The sequence below is a fragment of the Mustela putorius genome, unplaced genomic scaffold (assembly GCF_011764305.1).
Source record: "Mustela putorius furo isolate JIRA1106 unplaced genomic scaffold, ASM1176430v1.1 tig00004007_pilon_pilon_pilon, whole genome shotgun sequence".
NCBI lineage: Eukaryota > Metazoa > Chordata > Mammalia > Carnivora > Mustelidae > Mustela > Mustela putorius.
The window spans coordinates 3,731,171-3,755,861 of NW_025422145.1; the positions used below are offsets into that span (position 1 = coordinate 3,731,171).

Below are 24,691 nucleotides of genomic sequence, written 5' to 3' on the forward strand. Positions count from 1 at the left end.
TGCTTAACTACCTTCTCACGAGGCAGCCCAACAGCTACTGCCTTTCCATGCATTTTCACTGAATCCTCACAACCCTATGGTCGGTAATAGCTACGTCCACCTTACAGCTCCTAGTGGAGCTCAGACTTGTTCAAGGTCACACAGCTGGCTAGAGAAACACCGATTGTGTTATCCGTGACACTTGAGAAGTCCCTGGCCCTTTCACACTTGCTAATTCACCACTTCTCATTAAGGAAGAGCCAACCACAGCAGACAGACAACAGGACAGACCTTGGAACTCTGCCCCGAATGAAGGCCTACTTTTCAATAAGAGGAATAGAAAATCCTTTTTCTAGAATTCCCAAGGAAATTTCCCAATCCCGCCCCCCCCCCCGCCCCGTTGATGTTCCTTTAAAGCATGTGCGTTTTTCAAATAAGTGTTTGTTCTGCTGGAACCCTTTCAGGCCTGGGGGACTCTAGTGGCTGGGTGTGCCCACAGAGTCCCTGACACTTGGCTGCTCCTCGAAGTCGCTCTCGTCCCCAGCATGTACTTCGTCTCCCAGCACCCGCAGCCGCTGTGGCGTGACTTCTGCCCCTGACGGAGTAAGGGCTCAGCTGCAGTTTCTCACAGAGCTTTAACAGAGATCAGTAAAAAGCACAGAAACCACGACATCAGTGTTAGAAGCCTCTTTATTGGGGTACCTCCCTTGACTCCTTTACTGGTGTAAGAACCAAAGGTCCAGATTAACCATGCCATTGTTTTATTTCCACAATATCTTTTCCCTCCAACTCCTTTGAAATTAAACAGATTTGTTTACAAAGATAGCCTTAACTACATTAGCACTTTTCAACCCACAAAGGCCCACTTACTGTTACCTTATAGGGACACACTTTCATGTACTCATCTACCCAGGGTACAAAACCCCACCATTTTGCCAACAGTTAAAGGAACAGAGAACCCAAAGGTTCTCGAAACACTTTCCACCAAGTCACCAAAAGAAAATCTGCAATATTCAAAACTTTTGAAACCCATAAAAATTTGTTTTCCAAAAACATATTTACTCTACATTGCCATCAATATAATATTACAAGAGCATACAAAGCCCTAGGAAAGAGAAAGTATTTCATTACAAAATATTTGTGATCAAGAAAATATCGCTTGCTTTAAATAATAGGAAAAGTGGCAGAAAAATAAATATGTTTAGAGATGTCCATTTTCACAAGTAACAAAAAAGCTCACAAATAAGGAATGAAGCTAAAATATGCATTGGCTACAAAATGAATCTAGCAGTGTTTGCACACGTGTCATAAAGTGAGGTTGTGTCGACTCCTCCCTCCCAGTATTTAGTTATAAAAGTACAAAAAGAGCCTCCCCAGAGGAAGATCTCACTGAGCTGAAATCCACAGTACGAAGAGCCAGGAGACAGAAGCCAGAGCTGGGACCTTGGTCTATTGCTGCTAGCGAAACCATCCCACCAGATGACCCAAACCCCCCTTTCCCCGCCCCATTAGCACAGAGAAATTCTCAAAATGACCAACTGATTCTAGTTTAAAAAAAAGAAAAAGAAAAAAAAAAAATCCAAGTAACATTGCACTAAAAATGAGTAGTTTCCGTTCTAATAGCTCCTGGGAACCCCAGGGTAAAATGTCAGGTGCTGCGTTTTATAAAAGTCCAACCCCACTCTCCATGCATGGGAATTCCATTTCCCCCAAACTCTGTGTTTCTTTTAAATCCATTTTTAAACTCAAGAGTGTATGATTTGTCTGCGTCTGTTTCCCTAAATCCTCCATCACTTCTCTCTAGGATTTCATTGGTCTCCAAAGTCCCTGGGGATCTTCTCTGACAGCTCCAACTTCCAGTATCAGGGACCAGCTCTGGCCCCCTCCGCACCTTCCTCCCGTCCCCCACCCACTCCCCACTGAAATCCCAACACACAGATCCAGTTCCCGCTGAGGGGCAACAATGTGTCCAAAGTAAATCATTTTAAAGACACCGAATAGCGTCTACATAGAGCATTTTTTCACTGAAAAGAAATCAGATCAATACAGTCTTGTGACTACGGCTCAGACAAAACCTGTATGAAAAATGCAATTGGTTAAAATAGGCTATTGCCAGTATTAGAAATTTCACAATGATGTCCGAAAGCTGTTAACAGAAATAAAATATACATTAAACAGCCAAGTCCTCAACATTTATCATCAACTCCATTCTAAAATATTGCACATGATATCCAGTCTTTTCCTTGTCTGGAGGGGAGTAAAAAGAAAAAAACCGCGTCCGTTCGGACAGCAGAGTAGGTCTACTTTGCAAGTAAGATGCCTGAGGCATGTCCTCACTCTAGTCCAAACAGGGTGAGCCCTGGTGCTGACGGGCATGATAGGGAGGAATGCCCATCTCAATCACAAACCCTTGCGATCACAGGGGACTGGTCTGGCAGGTATAACACGGGAGGGGAGCCCACACTGCTCGAGGGACTTCGGAAATGCGCGTCAAAGGAGCTTGGAGTGATCCCAACTTCACCTTTCAAAAAATCATCATCCTCATCTTCCACCACCTCCTGCATAAAGAACAGAGGTTATCAGTAGGAACACCAGGCGGTGTGAAACTTCAAGAGTTCCTCTCAGGAACATGCCACTTCTGGAAAGAGGAAAGTAAAGAAACGTATCTTGATTCTGGAAGCTTCCCCTGACGCGTCCTTTTTCATTACCAACCACCCACGCAACTGTCCGTCACACGTTGTAACGACTCATTAGGTCTGATTTTTTTGAACAGACTTTAAGCTCATAGAGGGCAGTGGCACACGTCTTTCTTGCTCAGCGTCCTCACCCTTGTGCCTAACACAGTGTGAATGAGGGAAGGAACGATCCCCCCCACCAAGCCAAGCTAAATACAAAAAAAAAAAAGAGTTTCCAACGACTACTTATGAAAAACGAGACCTAAATAAATTTGAGATTGGTACTTGGTGGTGGTGATCACACGAAGATGTGAATTTGCTGAGCTGATTAACCTTCACTTTGCAAAGTTCACTTACCAAGTGTCTAAACATTCATCAAAAAGCCAAAAAATTCTTTTGGTAAGAAGAATATAACTGGAGTTTGGATTTTTTGCAAAGGTGGAATTAATAAAATGTGTTTTTTAAGTGTGACATTGCTGTTGACCATTTGATTGTGGTCTGTAACCACACTGGAGCTTCCCAGGGTGCTGAGTCACAAACTTACCTGTTTAATGGGTTTCTTCAACTCCTGAAGCTCTTCTGCACTCATGTCTTCCCATATCTGATAAAGAGGATCTATGAATTTCTTCGACCTGTGGACAGAGGTCAATTTCAAATTCACGTTCAAGGCCACATTAAAGGTCAGATATGTCTGGCTCTTCTCTCACAGGATCCACTATCCAAAATAAAAACTATGGCTCAAATAATTGTCGTGCAAAAAAATACTGGATGTCAGTACCGTACATAATGGGGCTCCCAGTCTGTAAAGCTTCATCTACTCAGAAGGCGTATTCAGCTACTGTTTCTCATCTTTTTATTTTCTTTTTTTCTTTTTTCCATCTTTTTATTTTCAAGTGAAATTATTTCTCAACTCTGCCAGGACCGACAATGAGTTAGAATATGTCCAAATGAAAACAAAATTATATTACTCTGGAATTTCATTTTTTCATATTCCTACGGTAAATCTATTGAAGATTAGTCGGGGAAAAAAGACCAATGTGGGGCGCCTGGGTGGCTCAGTGGGTTAAGCCACTGCCTTCGGCTCAGGTCATGATCTCAGGGTCCTGGGATCGAGTCCCGCATCGGGCTCTCTGCTCAGCAGGGATCCTGCTTCCTCCTCTCTCTCTCTGCCTGCCTCTCTGCCTACTTGTAATCTCTCTCTGTCAAATAAATAAATAAAATCTTTAAAAAAAAAAAAAAAAAAAAAAAAAAGACCAATGTGGTGGCTTCAGTCAACCATGCCTTGGGAGACCAGACAATCCTAAATGTGGGGCTGCTAGTGAGAAACTGCACAGCACGCAGAAATCCTGTTTCCTTATACAAACGCCAAGTTCAAGACTGGCCTGGAGGTTTCTCACCATCACCCACCCAGATAAACTACACGGCTGCCGTTCATCCTTGGCAACAGCGGGGAATGTGCTCTCTAAAGGAAGGAACAAGTCACCTGGCAGAAAATTCTGAGTCACAAAAGGCCCTTCCCATCCAGGCACCTCTATGCCCAGTCCCTTTCAGGCTGAAACCAACTGGTTTACAGAAAAACAAAAGGTAAATGAGAAACCTCTGGTGTCAATCTGGGGTTCTTCCTGAACTATAGGTTTGCACAGCCCTCAGCCTCTAAAAGGTCTTCTCTGCCTTGGGGACCCGAAACACATGAAGGGGACCCTGAGCCACTGATAAACAGCAGGAGCACCACTTACGACAAAAAAACCCCCAGCAAATACATGTCCCACATACAGTCCCTCCACCCCCCATCCAGTCGCAGGCTAAGAGTCCCACCTCTTAAGCACACAAGGATCGAAGGGGAAGAAGGTGTCAAGTGGGTTCGTGCAGGTCTGCACCGAGTCGCCGCCCGCCGTGTTTCGAATGACCGGCAGCATCTGGCGATTGTTCCTCTCGATGATGGTGTAGCAGAAGACCAGCTGGTACTTACTGCAGAACAGAGCCGAGACATGAGTTAACCTTGCGGCTAAGTTTGCATGGAGGTGCCTGTTTGTGTGACAACCAGGCTGACCACAAAGATGCTGTCACAAAGAACACGTCCAAGGAAAAAAACGTAAAAAAGGAAGCGATGCTTTTAGGGGGCAGCTTACAGGCCTGCTGCCTACACACCTGCCCAGGAGCAGGAAGGTGTGGCCATCGCTCTACACCGCCAGCAAGCTTAGGATACGCACGACTCACTAAAAATCAGTGTGTTTGAGGGAGGATTCTTATGGTTTGCAAGATGCTGCAAACTAAGTGACGTCTGCAACCTGTAAGAGAATGAGGCTGGCGGAAAGGGGGTGCTCCGAGGACAGTGGTTGCTGAGGGACAGGCCTGGCCACTGGGGTGAGGGCTCCACCGGACACGCCTGTAACGAGGCCCCTAAGCTGCCGCCCCCAATTCTCAAAATGTAATGGCCTAAATCCCAACAAACAATTGATTAAAAACAAATGGACAGAGTAAGACTCAACAGATCAAATCAAATGCAAGTTATGGGTCCACAGGAATCCCCATCCCGTTAGGGAAGTGAAACAGCGGCCACAGGCCACTGCATCAGTTTGACAGAGACCTCTGGGCCCACCTCTTGCTCTCGGCCTCACTCCGGACCCCAGACCCGCAGACTCTTGCACAGCGGGCTCCCTGCCATGAACAGTCTAGCGGCTCCTGCCTCTGCTGCTCTTCGTCGGCCGCCTGCTCTCCCCTACACTGTGCTGGGACCCTTCACACCGCCCCCCGCCGTACTCCTGCTCGTCGTCTGCTCCTTTCCTTGATCCCGTTATCATTTCTGAAATCCCAGGAGACAGAAGACCCCGAACTACAAGCCCAGCAGAGGAAAACTAAGATTACTGAGTAAGAGCAGCAGGTGGTCTAAGGGACTAGGGATGAAGAGTTATTTCCGTCTCTAACAGAACAGACCCTTACGTGCTGAAGATTCTAAGCTATGATCCTACCCTGAACACCCGGATCAAGGGCTCAAAGTCCCCAACTCATTGTGTACCAGGAGCAGAATCACCCGGGGAGTAACACTAGACCGCCTGCGTTTGCGCACCGGCTCGGCCCTCGGGGAGCCCCTTCTCACAGGTCGGCCCGTCTCCCCAGGGTGCCACCATCCCGGACTGAAGCAGGACTCAGCACTACCACCCGGACTGGGAGGACGCAGGGAGTCCTGCGTGATGCGCCTCCAGGTGCGCGGGGACCCAGCCCCTGCCGCGCACGGCCTGACAGGACAGACGCTCACCGGCCCCTCTCCGGCCGCTGCGTACCCCTCCTGCGGCTGGTCTCTGTGTGTTACCCTGAGCAACACCTTCGGTCTGCACCTCTCCACTTCCTAGTCGCCTTACTCGTTTCTAAGCGCTGAGGCCTCTGCTTAATTATCATCTCTGAACACAAAGCACTAGCAACTTCTCATAGTATCGAAGTATAAAAACAAAAGCTTAACGACAATGCTTCCTAAAATGATGGGGTTATAGGTTTTTATGTGTTTTATAGTGACTAATTTTACTAATTTCACAGAAATGTAGTGGAACTGTACAATACTGATACTAACATAAACTTATTTTTAAGTAATTTCCACCCATAAAGTGTAAGTAACTTACCTCGTGATTGCAGCAAAAAAGTTCACTACCGAAGGCAGACAAATCTTCAGGGGATTTAGCTGACTCATCACTATACGTTCAAAATTTAGACTTTGAAGGTATCTCAAACCTTTGATTAAAAAACAACACATTTGTTAAAATGTACAAACTTAACAGTCGAAATACCTTGAAGCAGCACGGAGTACTTCACACACCAGAAATATTTCTCACAAAGTCACTTACAGAAATGGTTCAAGTAGGTGAGAGCCACGCAGTCACATACACACGAGCCTGGAGAAAGTCACCAGGCCAAACCACACCCACTTGTGACTAAGTCAACTTTTTTTTTAAGATTTTATTTATTTGACAGACAAAGATCACAAGTAGGCAGAGAGGCAGGCAGAGAGACAGGGGCGGGGGTGGGGGAAGCAGGCTCCCTGCTGAGCAGAGACCCCCAGGACCCTGAGATCATGACCTGAGTAGAAGGCAGAGGCTTAACCCACTGAGCCACCCAGGCGCCCCCAAGTCAACTTTTCTAAAGAAAACAGTGTATTCGTTCAAAGACCTGGAAGTAAGTGCACATCCCTAGTGGGCTATAAACTTCTATGACAATTTGGAATTTAGGTATTTGTAAACTCAGGATATTCTGAGTTTGTAGAGGAAAAAAAAACCATGTGATCTGATCTCAGTTAATCTCGAAGTCAGTATGGAGCTAAGGCAACAAGTGCGCTCTCTACTCCCGAGAGGTAATGACTATGATCTGGTGTTCTTCCTTCCCGACATCGTCAGACAGACATGTATGCCAATCTGACGAGAGCAAGCCAACAGCAGGACCTGCTGCACATCTGAAATTACCAGTGAAGCTGAGCAAGTTATTCCTGTGTGTGATAGCTGTTTTTATGCTTACAAGGAAACTATGGAGGTAGAAGTAAAAGTTAGACACCACTCTCCTAGAACAGATACACAGAATTCTCTTCTCTATTAGTAAAAGATACCTTGCAAGCAAACCAACTTATGCTTAAGTAAATTTTTTTAGATAATTCTTTAATGTATTTCTTTAAGTTTTATTTAAGTAATCTCTACACCCAACGTGGGGCTCAAACTCACAACCCTGAGATCAAGAGTCACACGGTCTTCTGACTGAGCTAGTCAAGTGCCCCCTCTTTGATGAATATTCTGATAAAACTAAAAATGGGATACCATCATGGCTTACAAGAACATGCTCTTTAACCAAGTCTTACCATTTATTTATACCCCAAACAGCAGATACTTTGCTTAAGTAGGGCTAAAACCTTGTCCTATTCCTCATTTATATAACTAGCTGTAACCTTTTGAGAAGTAACAGAATATGAGTAAACAATACAATGTAACACACACAAGTTTCAGTTCAGAGCTGTGGTTCTCAACTCTCAAGGCAGCTGTGCCCCCAAGAGGACTTGTAGCAGTGTCTGGAGAGTTTTAGTGGTCACAATGGACAGTCCAGGCAGCGGTCAGGAGGGTGCTACTAGCATTTAGTGGAGAGAGGGCACTAACCATCCTAACATGCCCACAACAGCCCCCACAACAACCAGAGACCCAGCCCGGAATGTCAGATTTTGAGGTTTAGAGGAAACAGCCTATTAAACCATTTGAGTTATTCATGCAAGTAAAAAAACCATTTAAACGGACTTAACTGGTACTGTTCTTGTCACACTAACCTGACAAACAAACTTCATCTGGTAGATTTTAATTCTATGCAACCCTTAGAAATTAGCAAAACCGCAAACTGGTAGGTTAACGGTTAAGCCCCTAGACAAAGCAGCCTGACTGTTACGACCCTGAGCTTCAGAATCATATTCATCTAATCCTGCCAATCAATATCCTGCGTCTGCTTAGAGTCCCCCTGGGAGGGGGGAACAATGCCCGCCCTCCCCAGGCCGACACAAGGACCAGCAGAAAGCACTGTGCTGGGCCTCACCCAAGGAAGAGCCCCCTCACGGCTCACAATCAGCCTAGACGTCACCCTCTAAAACAGAGGTGCTCCACCGCCAAGCCATTCTCTGCTCAACAGGGGCCTTACGGCTTTAGGGGTCTAAGGGCTGCTTGAAATTATGTGTCAAAGTTTGAGTGCATGGGCAGTATTCTGACTCCACAGTTTTCATCAAATTCTCAAAAAAGAAACGACCCCCCCTTTCTCAAGACTGCCAGTATTCCAGAACAATCCAGCTCACCCCCATCAACCCCACACCACTGACCTTCTTTCAGGTTTCCACTTAAAAGCTGCTTGTGTCTAAAAACAAAAGTGTAGAACACAGCTTGGCAGGCCGAATAAAATGGTCCGTGGAGAGCAACATCACAAAATGCCTTTGCTCCTGAGTCCTGGTTATTAAGGTATCTGTGCAGCCAGTTAAGCAAAAGATCCAGGCACGATTTTACGGTACTAGGGACAAGAAAAACCCAAGTCAACTTCACTTGCTTCACACAAAACCAAGAGTGACGTAAAAACACACAGTTGCCTCACTACATGCAAAGAACAGTCAGTCTGCAGGCTTCTTCGTCTATTCCCTGTGGGCACAGAGAAGCAGCAAACAAAAGAAGGAAATGGATGGGTGGCAGGAAGACAGCTTTTCAATTCTAAAGTAGAACTTGCGACCTTCTAGCAAGAACAGGCCCCTAAAGCTGCCCGCGGCCCCGAGGGATGGACCGTGTCTCCTTATGGACTCTGAAGGACTCCTCCGATGGCCTCCCTGCCCTCTCAGAGCAATACGGCCGCAGGAAAGGGCACACTTAGCAACATCTTACAAGGAAGAGACTGTGTGTGACTGACTTCGCCCTTCCTTATAGGGTTCTGATGAAGTCCTATGGCCTACAATGTAGGGTAGAGTGGACAGAGGGCTATCGGTGGTCAGGGACTGGCCCAAATACATCACTGGAAGAAGTAGGCCCAGAGCTGGCCTCCTAAACAGATCTTTCTATTACCTTTAAAAGAGTTTTTTTCTTCAGCTTTAAGATACAACTGATTCGGAATGCAAATGAAAAATGACAAACCTATAAAAAGAATCAAAACAGTATACAAACACTGTACAATATCCATGAAGACAAATGGGGCTTCATGTTCAAGTGTAACTATGCAAAACAGAGGACAGAAGCTTTCCATATGAGGCTTTATATGTAAAGGAGACATTTTATTCTGAAATTGCCTTTTGGAAATGTAAACGTCTTACGCAGAATGGGGGATAGATTTTTTCACTTTAAAGGCAGACAAAAATTAGAGCAGGTATTTCTCTGACTTAAAACAATGCTATAATCTTTTTAAAGCACGACATGAAAAAGCACTTGGAAAATTAGGTTACTTACATAAGAGGAATAAATTTAGCTCTTGCCAAAAAGCTTCCAATATAATTTCCAGCAGCTTGCCTGATGATGGCAGGATTATTTGGATCCTGCAATTTTTTCCAGAGATGTTCCAAAAATGCTTCTGCGAATCCCTATAAAAAGAGAAGGTATTGCTCTAATCTTTTTTAATGCTGAAGAAATCTCTGGCTATCGGAATCCTAAGACTGTCCACAACCATAGAGGACAGTGCTAGTGTATCTGTCATACTGCTAGATAAAGAATATATGCAGTTCTCATGGTTCTTAATTTTACAACATTCTGAGATGATAGTATTAAAAACTAAAGGTGTTCCCCAGCCTTAAAAAAGTTTCCCAAACAAGCTGAAATTTAGATACAACCCTACAGATTTCACAGGCTCAGTGACAGGGCCTTGGAATCTGCAACTGATCCCGCCATTCGGCCAGAAATGGAAAGCAGGGACAAGCCACACTCGCGGGGGAACCGTGCAGCAGGACTGTGACAGTGCCAAGCCCTTACCCAGAAACACAGACACAGATTCAAGGACAGTGTTTGACTAATGATGCTCATCTCAGTAAAAAGACTAAAGCTTTTTTTTTTTAAACAAAAGGCACAAACTCCAACTTCTCCCCCAAATAGCTATATTCAAAAGCTTCGGGGCACACATACTTCGGGGCAAAGAATTTAACCTTCTTATCCATGCCCAGTACTCTCCTGACACTTCTAGAAAGCTACAAAACAGTGGCAAAGGAACAGTAGTCCATATTTCCTCCCCCGCCCCCCAAACAGAAAGCCAATGCCTAAAGTTTTAAAACTCTGGATTTAGAAGTTGTTCGGGGCTCTTAGGATCAACTGAGAGAATGAGGAGAGAAACAGTTAAAGATCCACGGGATTTTAATAGCCAGGGCTGGAAGGAGAGGGAAGGGCACCACCTAGTGGAGCAAACGCAGAATGCCACTTTCAGAGCACCTGGCCTAGGAAGAGCTATCATTAGAGGCATCAGAAAAGTGAGCTTCAGAAAAAAAAAGGCTCACCTCCTGTGTCCTTTCCCAACTCCCCCCACACTCACCCCAGTTTTTAAGGGAAAATCATGGGCAAGAAAAAAATAAGACCATGCTGAGAGTACTCACCAGTTTAAAACTGCAGAGGTAAAACATGAAAAACTGTACATGGCAGGAGGCGTGGGTGGGCAACAGGAGTTTGTCGAAGATGGTTATGAGATCTCGATACAGATCCTTTGTTCTGTTGGTATCTACCTTGCCTAAAGAGACAGTTTCACATTTCAGCCTTACACATCATTTTTAAGCTGCCACTTTCGTTTACCAAATTTCTAAAAATAAGATACCAGTAAGAAACATCATCCACTAAGCTATGTTTGTAACAAAATGCCATTTTTATTTTGCACAGATTCTCCTTCATAACTATACTAATCCGGCACCGACAATGAAGCAGGCCCTCCCCTCACACACCGCTGTGGTGCCATAAATAGGAAGCCCTTTTAAAGGGCAATTTTACTATTTATGTAGCAGAACCCTTTGATCCACTAATTCTACTGCCAGAAATTGATCACGGGCGCATTACCAGACACACACACACACACACACACACACACACACACACACACAAACACAGGATATTCATCACACATTTATAATAGCAAAAAAATGATGGGGGAAGGTGCCTGGGTGGCTCAGTCGGTGAAGTGTCTGCCTTTGGCATAGGTCATGATCCTAGAATCCTGGGATCGAGCCCTGCATCAGGCTCCCTGCTCAGAAGGGAGCCTGCTTCTCCTCCCTCTGCCCTTCCCCCTCACCTCACTTGCTCATTCTCTCTTTCCAGTAAGTAAAATCTTTCAAAAAAAAAAAAAAAAAAAAAAAAAAAAAAGAGGGGGGGAGGGAGAAAAAAAATAAGAGACCAGTTAAATCCACACAATCAACAGCAGCCTAGACGGATAGTGAATGATCAGAGAAAATGTTCACAGCAGGGGGAAAAGGGCAGATTATGAATCACTGTGTGCAGCACGAGCCCCAAACCCAGTGAAAAACACACTCCTAAATATCCACATGCTAACCTAAAAGAAAAACATAGATCAAAATGCTAATAATGGTTCTCTGAATAGTACAAACGCAGACATTTAAATTGTCTTTTTTAATCCTTTCCTAGAGTTCGCAAATTTTCTCTCAACTATATAATAACCACAAAAAAATTAAAATAATAATACAGTCAACTCAGATTCCAATCTTAGAAATTACTCTGAGTGGCCAACTATCATTCTCAAATCTTCACAATGCGAACAGAAGAATCCTGTTTCCATGGCAAAGCCTCCAGATGCACAAAGTTCCAGGATGGCAAGAAGTGCCCCGAAGTGTTCACAGCATAACACAGCACTACACCCCCAAACTCCATCCCTAGCACCAACCCTGTATTGACGTGCGCTACTCCTAGATGTCCTGAGCAACTCGAGTGTGTTTTGATCTCCACCTAAAACTGACCAAACTCCAGGAATCATCCCCAACTACAACAGTCAGTGAAACCATCAGGGGCTTTGAAGACAAATTCAGCTGAGCCCGAATCCGGTCCCGACATTCTCCAGCTGTGTCACACCGGCAGTCACGGGATCTCCCTAGACCCTCCTTTCCTCGTACTTGAAACGGTGATTTGTACAGGACCTCTAGGAGGACTCGGTCACGTAGGAGAAACACCCAGCACACAGCCGGGGCGCTGCCGAGTTCACTTGCGGCTACTGCGACGAGTGCGGGTCATTACCATCTACGAAGCAGACGTCCTTGAGGTAGGACAGCAGCAGAGACAGCAGGATGTCCAGGCGCTCGGCTACAGGATGCACCATGTGATCGAGCCCTTGAGGGTCAGCCTTGGCGTCACGTTCAGTATCTTCATCCTCATCCTTTGAAGATAAGGGACAAACTGACATTAAAAACTGGGGTAAAAGGGGTAAGAGGGAAAATTCCCAGTGCTGATTATTTCCTTTGAAAGATAAAACAAAGACAAGACACCGGCCCCCGCCCTAGGCAGAGGCTCCCCACCAAAGGTGTGACCCGGAACCCCTAATGGCATTCTAAAGATTCCGAGCCCAGCCGGAGAGTCACGGGGAAGGCCCACCCGGCACAAGGCCACGTGAGCACCACAGCTTTCCTGGGACCCACTGTGCTGGGCCCTGCTGGTGCCAGGTCTCCTCCCCCAGGACAGGGCACCCGTGCCCCGGCTGCTGGGAGCACCGGTTCTCCGGAGAACAGCCTTGCACTCCTTCCTCCCCTCCCCAGCTGAAGTGCCCAGCTGACAAGGGGTCACGGGAGTCTGTCTCCCTGACTTCAAGCTGGGACCCACATGGGATCTGGGGTCATCAGGCTGCAGCTGTTTTCCTCCTGGGAGCAAACTCTCGCTTAGTTCCCTCCCCTGCCCTTTCCTGCTTCTTCACGCCCTTTGTCCCTAGTGACCTAAATGCCCCTCTCAAGCCCTCCTCCTCCAGTGAGCCTAGCCCCAGGCAGAGAAGTACTGCATTAAGGCCTAAGACTTATAAAACAGAGAAATCACACTGGTATGCTTTCCTATGTATCACTCCTTCACAAACTATATGTGGTTTACAAAACAAAAAACAGAAAACAGAACAACAGAACAACAGAAAACACAAACTAAGAACAAAAATGAAACCTACTTCACCACTCCCACATTCAAAGCCCTGGAAGTAACCGAAGTCGGCTGGACAGAAGCAACCGGACGGCAGCCGTTCACTTCAACCTCACTTCCAAGTCTGCCCAACAACTGTTTAACCTAAAGCCTTGGAGAAGATGGGGGGCCGTCAGCCACCCCCACCCACCCTGGGGGACACTGACCATATTGAAGAGTCCTTCGGTGGCATCTGGCCCACTGCCAGTCTGAACAGCTGCTTCTTCAGCATCCTCGATATCCTGCCGGGATGCATTCACCTACATTATAACAAAGGGGGAAAAATGATGGCAGTGAAAATACAACTATTTCGGGGGTGCCTGGGGGGTTCAGTCAGTTGGGTGTCTGCTTTCAGCTCACGTCATGATCCCAGGTCTTGGGACAGGGCTCCCTACTCAACAGGGAACCTGCTCCTCCCTCTCCCTCTCCCCTTACCCCCCTACCCTGCTCCCATGCTTGCTCTCTCTCATGCTCTCAAATAGTATCTTAAAAAATAAAATAAAGTAAAATAAAAAATACAATGACTTTGGGGTGCCTGGATGGTTCAGTCGGTTAAGCATCTAACTCTCGGTTTTGGCTTAGGGTGTGATCTCAGGGTTGTGAGATCGAGCCCCACAGTGGACTCTGTGCTCAGTGTGGAGCCTGCATGAGAGTCTCTCTCCCTCCCTCTGCACCCTGCCCCCCACAACTTGCTCCCTCTCTTCCTTTAAAAAAAAAATACAAGTACTTTATTTGGGTACTGGAAATTGATCTGCTATACATACTTAAAAAAAAAAGGAGAAAGATTTTATTTCTTTATTTGACAGAGAGATAGACCACACAAGTAGGCAGAGCAGCAGGCAGAGGAAGAGGGAGAAGACATGAGGCTCAATCCCAGGACCCCGAGAAGGCAGACGCTTCATGGACTGAGCCGCCCAGGCACCCCTCACATTACATACTTTAAAGAAGTCCACAGGAGCATCCCTTCTGATACTGTGACTCAATATACAATTATGGTGCAAACCTATAAACTGGCCCGGGTCACAAAGGAATTTACGAGACTACAAATCAAACCCTTTCACTACACACTTCCATAAAATCATTACGAAATGCAGTGTGCTGGTCTAAATCAGCTTCCACAAACCCAACATGCATCCCAACTCTTACATGTTGTACAAGAAGCATATCATCCGTCAGCTGAGCAGAAGAATGACAAAATGCAAGTCAACCTGAATTAGTGAATAGTCACTTTGGTATATGGTCCTTCAGACACCTTGTTCCACACAACATTCAAATCCTGCCTTTTTTCTCTCTCTGCACGACCTCTTTCTAAATGTGCTCTCCACCGCTGCCCAGTGCGACCCATGGGAAGACTCTACAGGTGGCACAGGCAGCAGGCCGGACAGCTTTCCTCCCAGTGAGCCGCGCACCAGCCTGCCCACCCTCCTCCAGCTCTCCCCAGGCCTGCTGCACTGCGGCCTCGGCCCGCCACGGTACCAGGGCACTCCTCCCTCACTCCCACTCTGCCGTCCACCAACAGCCCAGCTCCACCCCCTCCTACACCCTCACCAAGGCCTCCAACAGCCCCACTCGACAACCACACACACTGCCCCCCCCGAAACGCAGCTTCCCCCTCCAGGGACAAGGCAACAGACTCCCTAATCACCAACTCCAAGGACTTGGGCTCTGTTCAGCCTTCTTAAAAACATCAACAGTAGCTCACACCACTGACTAAACCCTTCCTCCTCCCAGATCCCCTGCAGGTGTCTGCCCTGGCCTTCCCTCCCCCTCGGCACACTTCCTGTCTCCCACGTCACCAGCACCACAGCACAGTGAGCCCCGGCCCCTCCCCACCGCTACCACTCCGTCTGGTGCCCAGCTGCCCCCCAATCCATCCACAACGAACTCTTCCTCTCCCAACCTCCTCCTGACTTCTAACTGCTAACACCGCCTCTACTCCCCGGGGAGCAAGCGCTCTCTTACCCTCTACCTCCCCACTTCCAACCCAGTCTCAAGGACCAGTTCGCCCTTTCTCCCCCGTCACTAGCATCCAGGACTTTCCTTCATTCCCACTGCACCCCACCGCAGGCCTCTTTACAAAAGGGTCTCAGATGGGGCGCCAGGATGGCTCAGTGGGTTAAAGCTTCTGCCGTCAGCTCAGGTCATGATCCCAGGGATCATGGGATCGAGCCCCACATTGGGCTCTCTGCTCAGCGGGGAGCCTGCTTCCCTTCCTCTCTCTCTCTCTGTCTGGCTCTCTGCCTATCTGTGATCTCTGTCAAATAAATAAATAAAATCTTTAAAAAAAAAAAAAAGGTCTAAGAATTCAACATCGCTTCCTTAGGAACGCCTTCCTCACCCCTTCGCACGGTATCGGGTTTACCAGCACGTAACGACCGTGTGTTCCAGTCACAGCATTTACCACGACTGGACTTTCACATGGCTGTGACCATCTAATGCCTTGTTTCCCGACCAGGAGAGATGGGGCCATCTCTATAACCCAGCACATCCACCAAGCTCCAGAAATGTTCAAAGAAATGAAAGGTGGAAATGTGGATTCTTCTCCATCATTGCTACTACTGTTTCACGTACTACGACTACGTATTTAATAAACGAAAATCAATGAGAAAAACCGATTATTAAATACTTACATCCAACTTGAGTAGCTTCTCAATCACAAGCTCCAGAATTTCATGCCTCAAGGTTGGGAAATACACACTAATCCTTAGTAAGTTATGAACATAACATTCCTAAAACATAAAAAGACAAAACACTTCAACAGAGGGTATTTCATAATGACATAAGAAAACATTAATTACACAATCTTTAATTTCAATTAAACAGAAAAAAACAGACTATTCAGCAGCACAGAAACTATACAGTTCCTCCATCGTTCAGTCTAATTAATCTAATTACCCCCCAGTAAATTAAATTTGTTTGGGGAGGGTGATTTTATTAAGATTTTATTTTTCAGTAATCTCTACACCCAATGTGGAGCTCACACTCACAGCCCTGAGCTCAAGAGCTGCACGCTCCACTGGCGAGCCAGCCAAACGCCCCCCACCACACCTCCATTAATTAAATCTGTAATCTGTATACCTCTATAGCATTTTTAAAAACAGGTTTGTTGAGATATACGTCATTCATCTACAGTGTACAATTCAACAGTATCCGGTATATTCAGAGTTGTACAACTGTCGCCACAACTGATTTATAACATTTTCATCACCTAAAAAGGGCAGGGCATTTTTGGGTAGTGTACGTCCTCCCAAGCCCTAGGGAACCACTGACTGACTTTCTGTCTAACGATCTGCCTATTCTAGACCTGCCATGGAAGTGGAATCTTCTGCTATGTGACGTTTTAGCATGTTTTCAAGATTCACTCACTTCGTAGCCACTCTGCTTTATTGCCCAATAATACCCACTGTATACATGTAACACATTTTGTTGATGCACTGACCCATGAGTATTTGGTTGTTCCCATGTTCTGGCTATTAGAGATAATGCTGCTTCTGAATAATCTTGTAAAGTGCTGTGTAGACGTGTATTTTCTGCTGGTTAGACACCTAGCAGTGGCAATGCTAAGTCATATGGCAATTCTCTGTTCAACCTTTCTGAGGGACGGTCTAGAGGCCTTCCCAAAGCACTTCCAGCACCAACCATTCCCCACTCTCAGCAAGGGAACAAGGGAAGGATCTGACTTCTCCACATCCTCACCACTACTTGTCACTGTCTGTCCCTCTAAGTACAGCCATCCCAGGGGCTGTGAAGTGAAACCTTGTTAGGGTTTCATCTTGCCTTTTCCTGATGGCTAGCGATGTTGACCTTTTTTCTTTTGCGCATTGACCGTAAGCATTATCAATTCTGGACAAATACCTGCTCAGGTCGTGTGCCCATTTTTTGAGTTATTTGCCTTTGTATTATCAAGACATTGGAAGAGTGCTTCGTATATTCTAGATTACTCCTTTATCCACTATACGACTCGCAAGGTTTGAGCGGTCTTACACTCTCTGGAAGGGGTCCTGAAGCAGAGCTGACTAGCTGTAAGGAAGTCGAATTGGTCTGGTTTTCTGTGGCTCTCGTGTTTTGGGCATCCTATCTGGAAACTGTTGCCTAATCCCAGGTCACAAAAGTGCTCATCTATGTGTTCTTACTAAGAGCCCTTTTTTTAGCTTACATTTAGGTCTTTCACCCACTTTGAGGTCATTTTTGTTTAACATGTGGGGGGCCCTGCTTCATTCTTTCATGTAGACTTCCGCTTGTCCCACAACCACTTGTGGAAAAGACTTGTTTGCCCCATTAAATTATCTTGTACTACTGGCTTTTGTATATTGATCTTATATTCTTTTTTTTTTTAAGATTTTTATTTATTTATTTGACAGAGATCACAAGTAGGCAGAGAGGCAGGCAGAGAAAAGAGAGGAAGGGAAGCAGGCTCCCTGCTGAGCAGAGAGCCTGATGCGGGGCTCGATCCCAAGACCCTGGGACCATGACCCAAGCCGAAGGCAGAGGCTTTAACCCACTGAGCCACCCGGGCGCCCCGATCTTGTATTCTATAACCAGGCTGAACTCATCTTAGTTCTAATAGTGCTTTGAGAATTCCTCAGGATTTTTCTAAATGCAGGATCATGTCATCTGTCAATAGAGGCATTTTTACTTCTTCCTTTCCAATCTGGGTGTCTTTTCCTTTTCCTGTGTGCCCTTGTTAGACAAAAGTGGCAAAAGCAGACATCCTTGTTCTGTTCCTTATCTTAGGGGAAAGTTCTCACTCTTTCACCATTGAGAGGGATGTTACCTGTTGAAAAAGCTGCCTTCTATTCTTGTCATGAAAGGGTTTTGGTGTTCCTCAAATACTTTTGTGAATCTACTGAAATAATCATGTGGTTCCTGCCATCTATTCTACTGACATGGTGTGTTTTATTAACTGATTTTAACAGGTATTAAACGAACCATGCATTCCCAGCATAAATTTCACTTGGTCATAGTCCATTAACTCTTTATGTTGCTAAATGCCATTTTCTAGTGGGTTGTTGAGTATTTTTACATCAATAGTCATAAGAGATACAAGATTTATAATATGCCACTTGAAACAGACTATCACAAACATTAGCAAACCTTATTAACTCTGTATTTAATACACATAATACCTTACTTAGAAAAAAAAGCATGCTTAGTAGGAAACCACTATTCATTAGTCATTACTGAAAACCACAGGTCATCTAAATATTACACAAAACTTGGGAAAAATTCATCCATAGACAGTTCTGCCTTCATATTCAAATAAGGCTTGTTTACAATTGGTAATGTATAAACTATTACCTTCTAGTAATTTTTATCTATATTATCACTAAGCCTATTCAGATATTTCTGAAATGGACTCTTTCCCTGACTTGCATAAGGGAAAAAGAGCCTGGGGATCCTCAGTGAGTTCCTAAGAAAGGAATCTGAGTCAAATTCTTAGTCTTGAGTTTAATCTGGAAGACAACTGCTAAGAAAAAAAAAAAAAAAAAAAAAAAACATCACGTAAAACTAAGTGATAACTTTTCCATTATTTTCCCCATGAAAAGATTTCTTACCAGTGTTCTTTCTGATTTTCGAACAAATGGAAATTTTTCCACCAGTATTGGCATAAGAAACCACGGTGTCCTATTTAAAAAAATTTAAAAATTTAAAGATCAATCCATGTTAACTGGACTTTCTTGGAAGGTGACATTTCCATTCTAAGAGTAAATATGGATGCAGGAAGCAAATGGTCACTAACTACTTCAAATAATCACAACTTGACATAAACACATAGCTTCAGAGAAGATCTACATCAACTTAGCAGGAAACAGCCTCCTATTAACTTTGATATCAATGGCAAATCAAATCAATCATTTTTCCTACAAAAGCAACAGAGCGTCAGTTTAAAATCTAAACGTTTCCCTCTATAGTGCTTTCCCACATATCTTACTTTTTTTTTTAAAGATTTTATTTATTTATTTGTCAGAGAGAAAGAGAGAGTGAGCACAGGCAGAGTGGCAGGCAGAGTCAGAGGGAGAGGCAGGCTCCTTGCAGAGCAAGGAGCCCGACGTGGGACTCGATCCCAGGACACTGGGATCATGACCTGAGCCGAAGGCAGCTGCTTAACCAACTGAGCCACCCAGGCGTCCCACATATCTTACTTTAAAAAGCAGAAAAAAAGTATCATCTTGAGCATTTTTTTTTTTAAGTTAGCAAATAATAAACTTACAGGGGTGTTGGGAGCCTGGTGCCTAGAAGGGGTTAACCCAATACAGCAACAGTTATTGGGAACCTCTTCAACCGAGGACTTTCATGGGTGGCGAGCTAGAGTGCCACCGTTTTCCCCTGGTGATTGTTATGAGAACACTGTAAGGTTTGGCTTGTTGCCATTGCAGCTGCTGTCTCAAGACTAAGTTAATAAGGCTCCTGTGTTTTGTGAATATTGTGTTATGGCCTAGGTGTCCAAACCACGAAGGTCAAGGCTGTCTGATATCTCTGCATGGCCGGCTACTCTCAGGCCAAAATAGAAACTAGCACCGGATGTACAGGAGGTGATTCCCTTACTGTGTGGTACAAATCAGAGCTCTGCAAAATAAACTTGGGCACTAGGGGACATCCTCCTTGGTGCTCCTCCTGCCCCCATCTCTTTGTCTCTTCATTTCTTTTCACCATCCTCTTACCCTCACGTTCCTAGTCGGTTTGTCGCGCTGGCCGCGACACGGGAACTTGAAGTCCACCCTTCCAAAAGAAACCCAGGCTTTTCTTAGAACTGTTAACTTTTTAGAAATGCAAATATGGGGTGCCTGGGTGGCACAGTTGGTTAAGCAACCAACTCCTGATTTCATCTCAGGGTTGTAGGATGGAGCCCAACGTCAGGCTCCACACTCAGAGGGCAGTCTGTGTGAGATTCTTTCCCTCGTCCTCTGTACCTCCCCCTGCTTAGGCTCTCCCTCTCTAAAATAAAATAAATCCTTAGAAAAGAATTCTTTTAATATAATCAACATACAAAATTAGAACTGCAATTTTTATTTATATGGAATGACACATGGGTTGTTCACTGAAAATTTTGGGGTATCACATCTTGTTGAAGATAAAAACAAAATTTCAGCCACTATACAAAATGTGGAGGAAAATTTGCACACAAGCTTTAAGAATTTACATAATTTAAATTAAGTCCTTAATTCAGAAATCAATTTTTAAATAATTTCAATACAGACAATGAAGAGAAAACTAAAATGCCATTTTGTAGAATGTTCTATCACAGGATACAAAAACATGTACCATACAACTTGAGTTTTGATGCTATGAACATAGTAAATGCCCACTAACTGATTACCATTTTCTTGAGACTTAAAGACCATGATCAAAGAAAGAAGCAAAAGGATACTCACGAGGGGACATATCTTGCTATTATTTGCAAGGCTCTGTGACATGTGTCAAAATTGGCAGGAAGATCTACAAGGAGAAAAGTGAGAGTATGAGCATTAAGATAAAACTGAAAACCAAAAAATTATGTGTTTTTTGTTTTTTAGCTAAAAACACCTCCTAACCAAAACTGAGTCATTTATTAGCAAAATATTAAATTTAAGATATTTCTCCAGAACCAACCATCAATGAAGACTAAGTAGATTGATGACATAAGTAATGTGCTAAGGGCAACTGATTACATGTGACTGCTGAATGTAACAAAAAAGAGTCTATCAGAGGTTGTCATTTGTTGCAGTCTAAGCATTAGAATAAATCCTAAAGCTGCCTCTATACTTTATCCTTCAGCATGATTCTGCCAGACACAGGAGGAAACCCTCGCTTTAGTCCTCTTTATACTTACTGTCATCTTCATCATCAGAATCTGAAACATCGACATCACCGTCCTTAATGACCACTCGGGCTTTTGAGGGGAAAAACAAAAATACGTCATTCTTTGTGTCACCAACCTAAACAATCAACAGGTACACAAAAAAGTGATTTTTCCATTGTCCAAACTTAGTACAATGATTGAATGTGCAGTCTAAAAAGAAGAAAAAAAAAAAGTCAAGTAACTTTACAGATAAAGCTAAAAATTCCTGACTTTTAACACTTCCTGAGAATCTCACTAACGCAAATTACATTAAAAAAAAAAAATCACAGCAACAAATATAGATGCCGCCACAGAAATCCTTACAGGGAACAGAGAGGTACCAAAACTGCTGCCAATATGCATCTCAGAATTTTCCATGTTGGTACAATCCCCACAGGGTTCTGAGAGGGCAGTATCTTAATAAAGAGGTGTTTAAAAAAATGAAAAAGCAAAGAAAGCAAAGCACCACTTACGAGGTACAAAATGAGAAACAATCATGCTGAGACAGGGTCTAAGGAAGACAGTCTGCGCTGATACAAGATTACCAAGGAAAGCCAAGTACTCCTCCACCACAGTCGGACTTCTATTCAACCAGCGCAGTCTCTAGGGGTGGGAGGGAGAGACACACAAAAGAAACATTTTACTGATACAATGTGTTCTGTTTTCAAAGTACTGAATCACAAACTAGTCAATGACATAAGCGGCCAACTTACCAATAAAATACTGATCAGCTGCTCAAATTCTTTAGTCAAGTACATGATGGAAGAGCGGAATTCTAACAGCCAGTTAATGATCTGGTCATCCTTAAGGCAAACAAAGAAAAGTCCTGTCAAAATCACAAAATCCTCTAAAATAACTGAAAAGACGATACCTATCTTGCACCAAGCACCTGACAATAATATTTAAATTAGGAGAAAAAAGTCACAAACTTGTACTGAAGCCAAAATTGAACCAAAAATTTCTTAGTTTGTATCAAAACAAAAGGACAATACGATACCTTTCCCTGTTTTAAAAAAAGTAACACATGAACTCTGACACACAGGAAAGAGAATTAAATGCAATATTTCATTCTGATTGCTTCTGTCTGCCCTAAGTGGAAACACCTCAAATGTTGACACGTGAGAATTTTTCAAACTGCAGAATGATAGCAAATTCAAATACTGTAACACCATAAGGACCAAGAGTTACCTCAATTTCCTCTAATTTCATGCTGGTGTGTGAACATGTTAACATTCAGTCTAAGCTAATTAATTAGAGATGTCAATACATGTAACTTCTTCTCAAGCCAATCTATAACTAGACTTAAATATATTCAGATCCAGGGGCGCCTGGGTGGCTCAGTGGGTTAAGCCTCTGCCTTCGGCTCAGGTCATGATCTCAGGGTCCTGGGATCTCGGGCTCTCTGTTCAGCAGGGCTCTCTGTTCAGCAGGGAGCCTGCTTCCCCTTTCTCTCTGCCTGCCTCTCTGCCTACTTGTGATCTCTGTCAAATAAATAAATAAAATCTTAAAAAAAAAGTGTGTGTGTGTATATATCTGTTATATAATATTTATATTATATTATACATTTAAATATATTTATATATAAATATGTTTAAGTATATATTTATATATATATAAATATATATATTTGTATATACTTATATATATTAATATAAATATATTTATTATTATATATTATATATTTATATATACTTATATATTTGTATATTTATGTATATATACACTTTATATACATTATATTTAAATGTATAATACAATACAAATATTATAATAAAATATATAAATATAATAATATATATAAATAAATATTATATATATAAAGTATATATTTTTTTAATACACACACACACATATTCAGATCTGTTACATATAGGGGCACCTGGGTGGCTCAGTTGGTTAAGCGTCTGACCCTTGATTTCGGCTCAGGTCATGATTTCGGTATTGTTGAGATCAAGTCCCACATCAGGCTCTGCACTGAGCATAGAGCCTGCTTAAGAATCTCTCTCTCCCTGCTTCCTCCCCCGGCTCGTGCATGTTCTCTCCCCCCAACTCTCTCTCTCTCAAAAAAAAAAGTGTCAGGGCACCTGGGTGGCTCAGTCGGTTAATGTCTGCCTCCCGTCATGATCCCAGGGTCCTGGGGTCGAGCCCTGCATCAGGCTCCCTGCTCAGCATGGGAGCCTGCATTTTTTAGGCAAGAAAATAACTGTTCGTTATTAATAACGTCTAGTGACGTGCAAAAAACGGCTAAAAGAAAACAAGCCATGTATAAAATGTTATCAGTTAGGTAAACATAAAACATATTGTTTGTATAAATGCATATGCACAACATACATAAGAACAAACTATAAACCCCCAATTTTGAAAGAAATGGTTAATGCTGATTCAGGCTCAGGAGGGAAAGGACCATATAAACAAACAAAAGACGATCACAAGAGACGATTAACAGACAGTGCTGTGCTTCTAGGGAGATTATCACAGACCATATTGTACCTACGTGACAACCAGCCAGGGCTGTGCTTGCAATTACAGATCACTGATGGGGGCGCCACTTAGTGAGATCACAGCAGGCTCCAGGCATGGTGCCAAGAGCACACAAGTGCATCTCTTACCAACCCTAACAATGCTTAAAATGGACTGCTGGTGTTCCCACTTTACAGCTGAGGAAACTGAGGCCAAGAGAAATTAATAAGCAACCTGCCCGTTTGAGAAGCTAATAAAGAACTGGGTTCAAACCTGTCTGACTGGGTCAAAAACTACACTGTCCACTTTCCCACAATGCCTTGCTCCACAAAGAGAAGGAGCCCACCCCCATTCATTCAACCGCTGACCGTCTGTGATGTGCAGCAACAAACTTCAATGGGACCGACCTTTTCCTGATGAAACCCCAAGTAAGCGGGCAGTAAAATCAAGGAAATTCCAACTCATGTGCACTATGGTAATTTCATCATGTCCACAACCAGTAAAGGTAACTTTACTGGTAGCTCACCGAGGCTTGAAGCAGAGAAGACAAGCTAAGGTACGTGCAAATAAAAAATGAGTTAACTCTATCCTATCCCTTTTCCACTAAAAAAAAGGTGCAACAAAATGATAAAGCTAGCATTTGAACTGCTCCTTCTTTTAAAGTAAACTAGTCGCAGACTCTGCTGCTTTAGTACTGAAAATCACTTGCAACACTCTCTGAACTAACAAGAGACACAAATGATGCAACTGTTAGTACATCAAGATACAATGAGAACTGCTGATAAAAACTACAGTGGGGGGGCGCCTGGGTGGCTCAGCGGGTTAAAGCCTCTGCCTTCGGCTCAGGTCATGATCCCAAAGTTCTGGGATGGAGCCCTGCATGGGGCTCTCTGCTCAGCGGGGAGCCTGCTTCCTGCTCTCTCTCTGCCTGCCTCTCCGCCTGCTTGTGATTTCTGTCAAATAAATAAATAAAATCTTAAAAAAAAAAAAAAAACAAAAACACACTACAGTGGGGCACCTGGCTGGCTAAGTTGGCAAAGCATGCAACTCCTGATCTTGGAGTTGTGAGTTTGAGCTCCACACTGGCACTCGAAGAGATTACTTAAACAAATAAAATCCTAAAAACAACAACAGAACACAAAGAAAAT

At 44.0% G+C, this 24,691-nt stretch overlaps 1 protein-coding gene across 2 annotated transcripts in view; it reads right to left on the minus strand.

The window, feature by feature from the left end:
- Positions 1 to 651: 651 nt before the first annotated feature.
- The window catches only part of RRN3 (RRN3 homolog, RNA polymerase I transcription factor), a 30,606-nt gene continuing 6,566 nt past the window's right edge, over positions 652 to 24,691 (minus strand). For both annotated transcript variants that reach the window (XM_045072012.1, XM_045072013.1), the window contains exons 4-18: positions 21,797 to 21,886; positions 21,557 to 21,686; positions 21,075 to 21,134; positions 20,638 to 20,701; positions 18,820 to 18,889; positions 15,895 to 15,993; positions 13,432 to 13,524; positions 12,347 to 12,485; positions 10,711 to 10,841; positions 9,584 to 9,714; positions 8,482 to 8,666; positions 6,269 to 6,377; positions 4,470 to 4,622; positions 3,199 to 3,286; positions 652 to 2,537 (exon numbers count right to left, since the gene is read on the minus strand). In XM_045072012.1, coding sequence (XP_044927947.1) covers positions 2,376 to 2,537; positions 3,199 to 3,286; positions 4,470 to 4,622; positions 6,269 to 6,377; positions 8,482 to 8,666; positions 9,584 to 9,714; positions 10,711 to 10,841; positions 12,347 to 12,485; positions 13,432 to 13,524; positions 15,895 to 15,993; positions 18,820 to 18,889; positions 20,638 to 20,701; positions 21,075 to 21,134; positions 21,557 to 21,686; positions 21,797 to 21,886 — 1,704 coding nt within the window. In that variant the 3' untranslated portion in view covers positions 652 to 2,375. The remainder of the gene's footprint in view (positions 2,538 to 3,198; positions 3,287 to 4,469; positions 4,623 to 6,268; positions 6,378 to 8,481; positions 8,667 to 9,583; positions 9,715 to 10,710; positions 10,842 to 12,346; positions 12,486 to 13,431; positions 13,525 to 15,894; positions 15,994 to 18,819; positions 18,890 to 20,637; positions 20,702 to 21,074; positions 21,135 to 21,556; positions 21,687 to 21,796; positions 21,887 to 24,691) is intronic.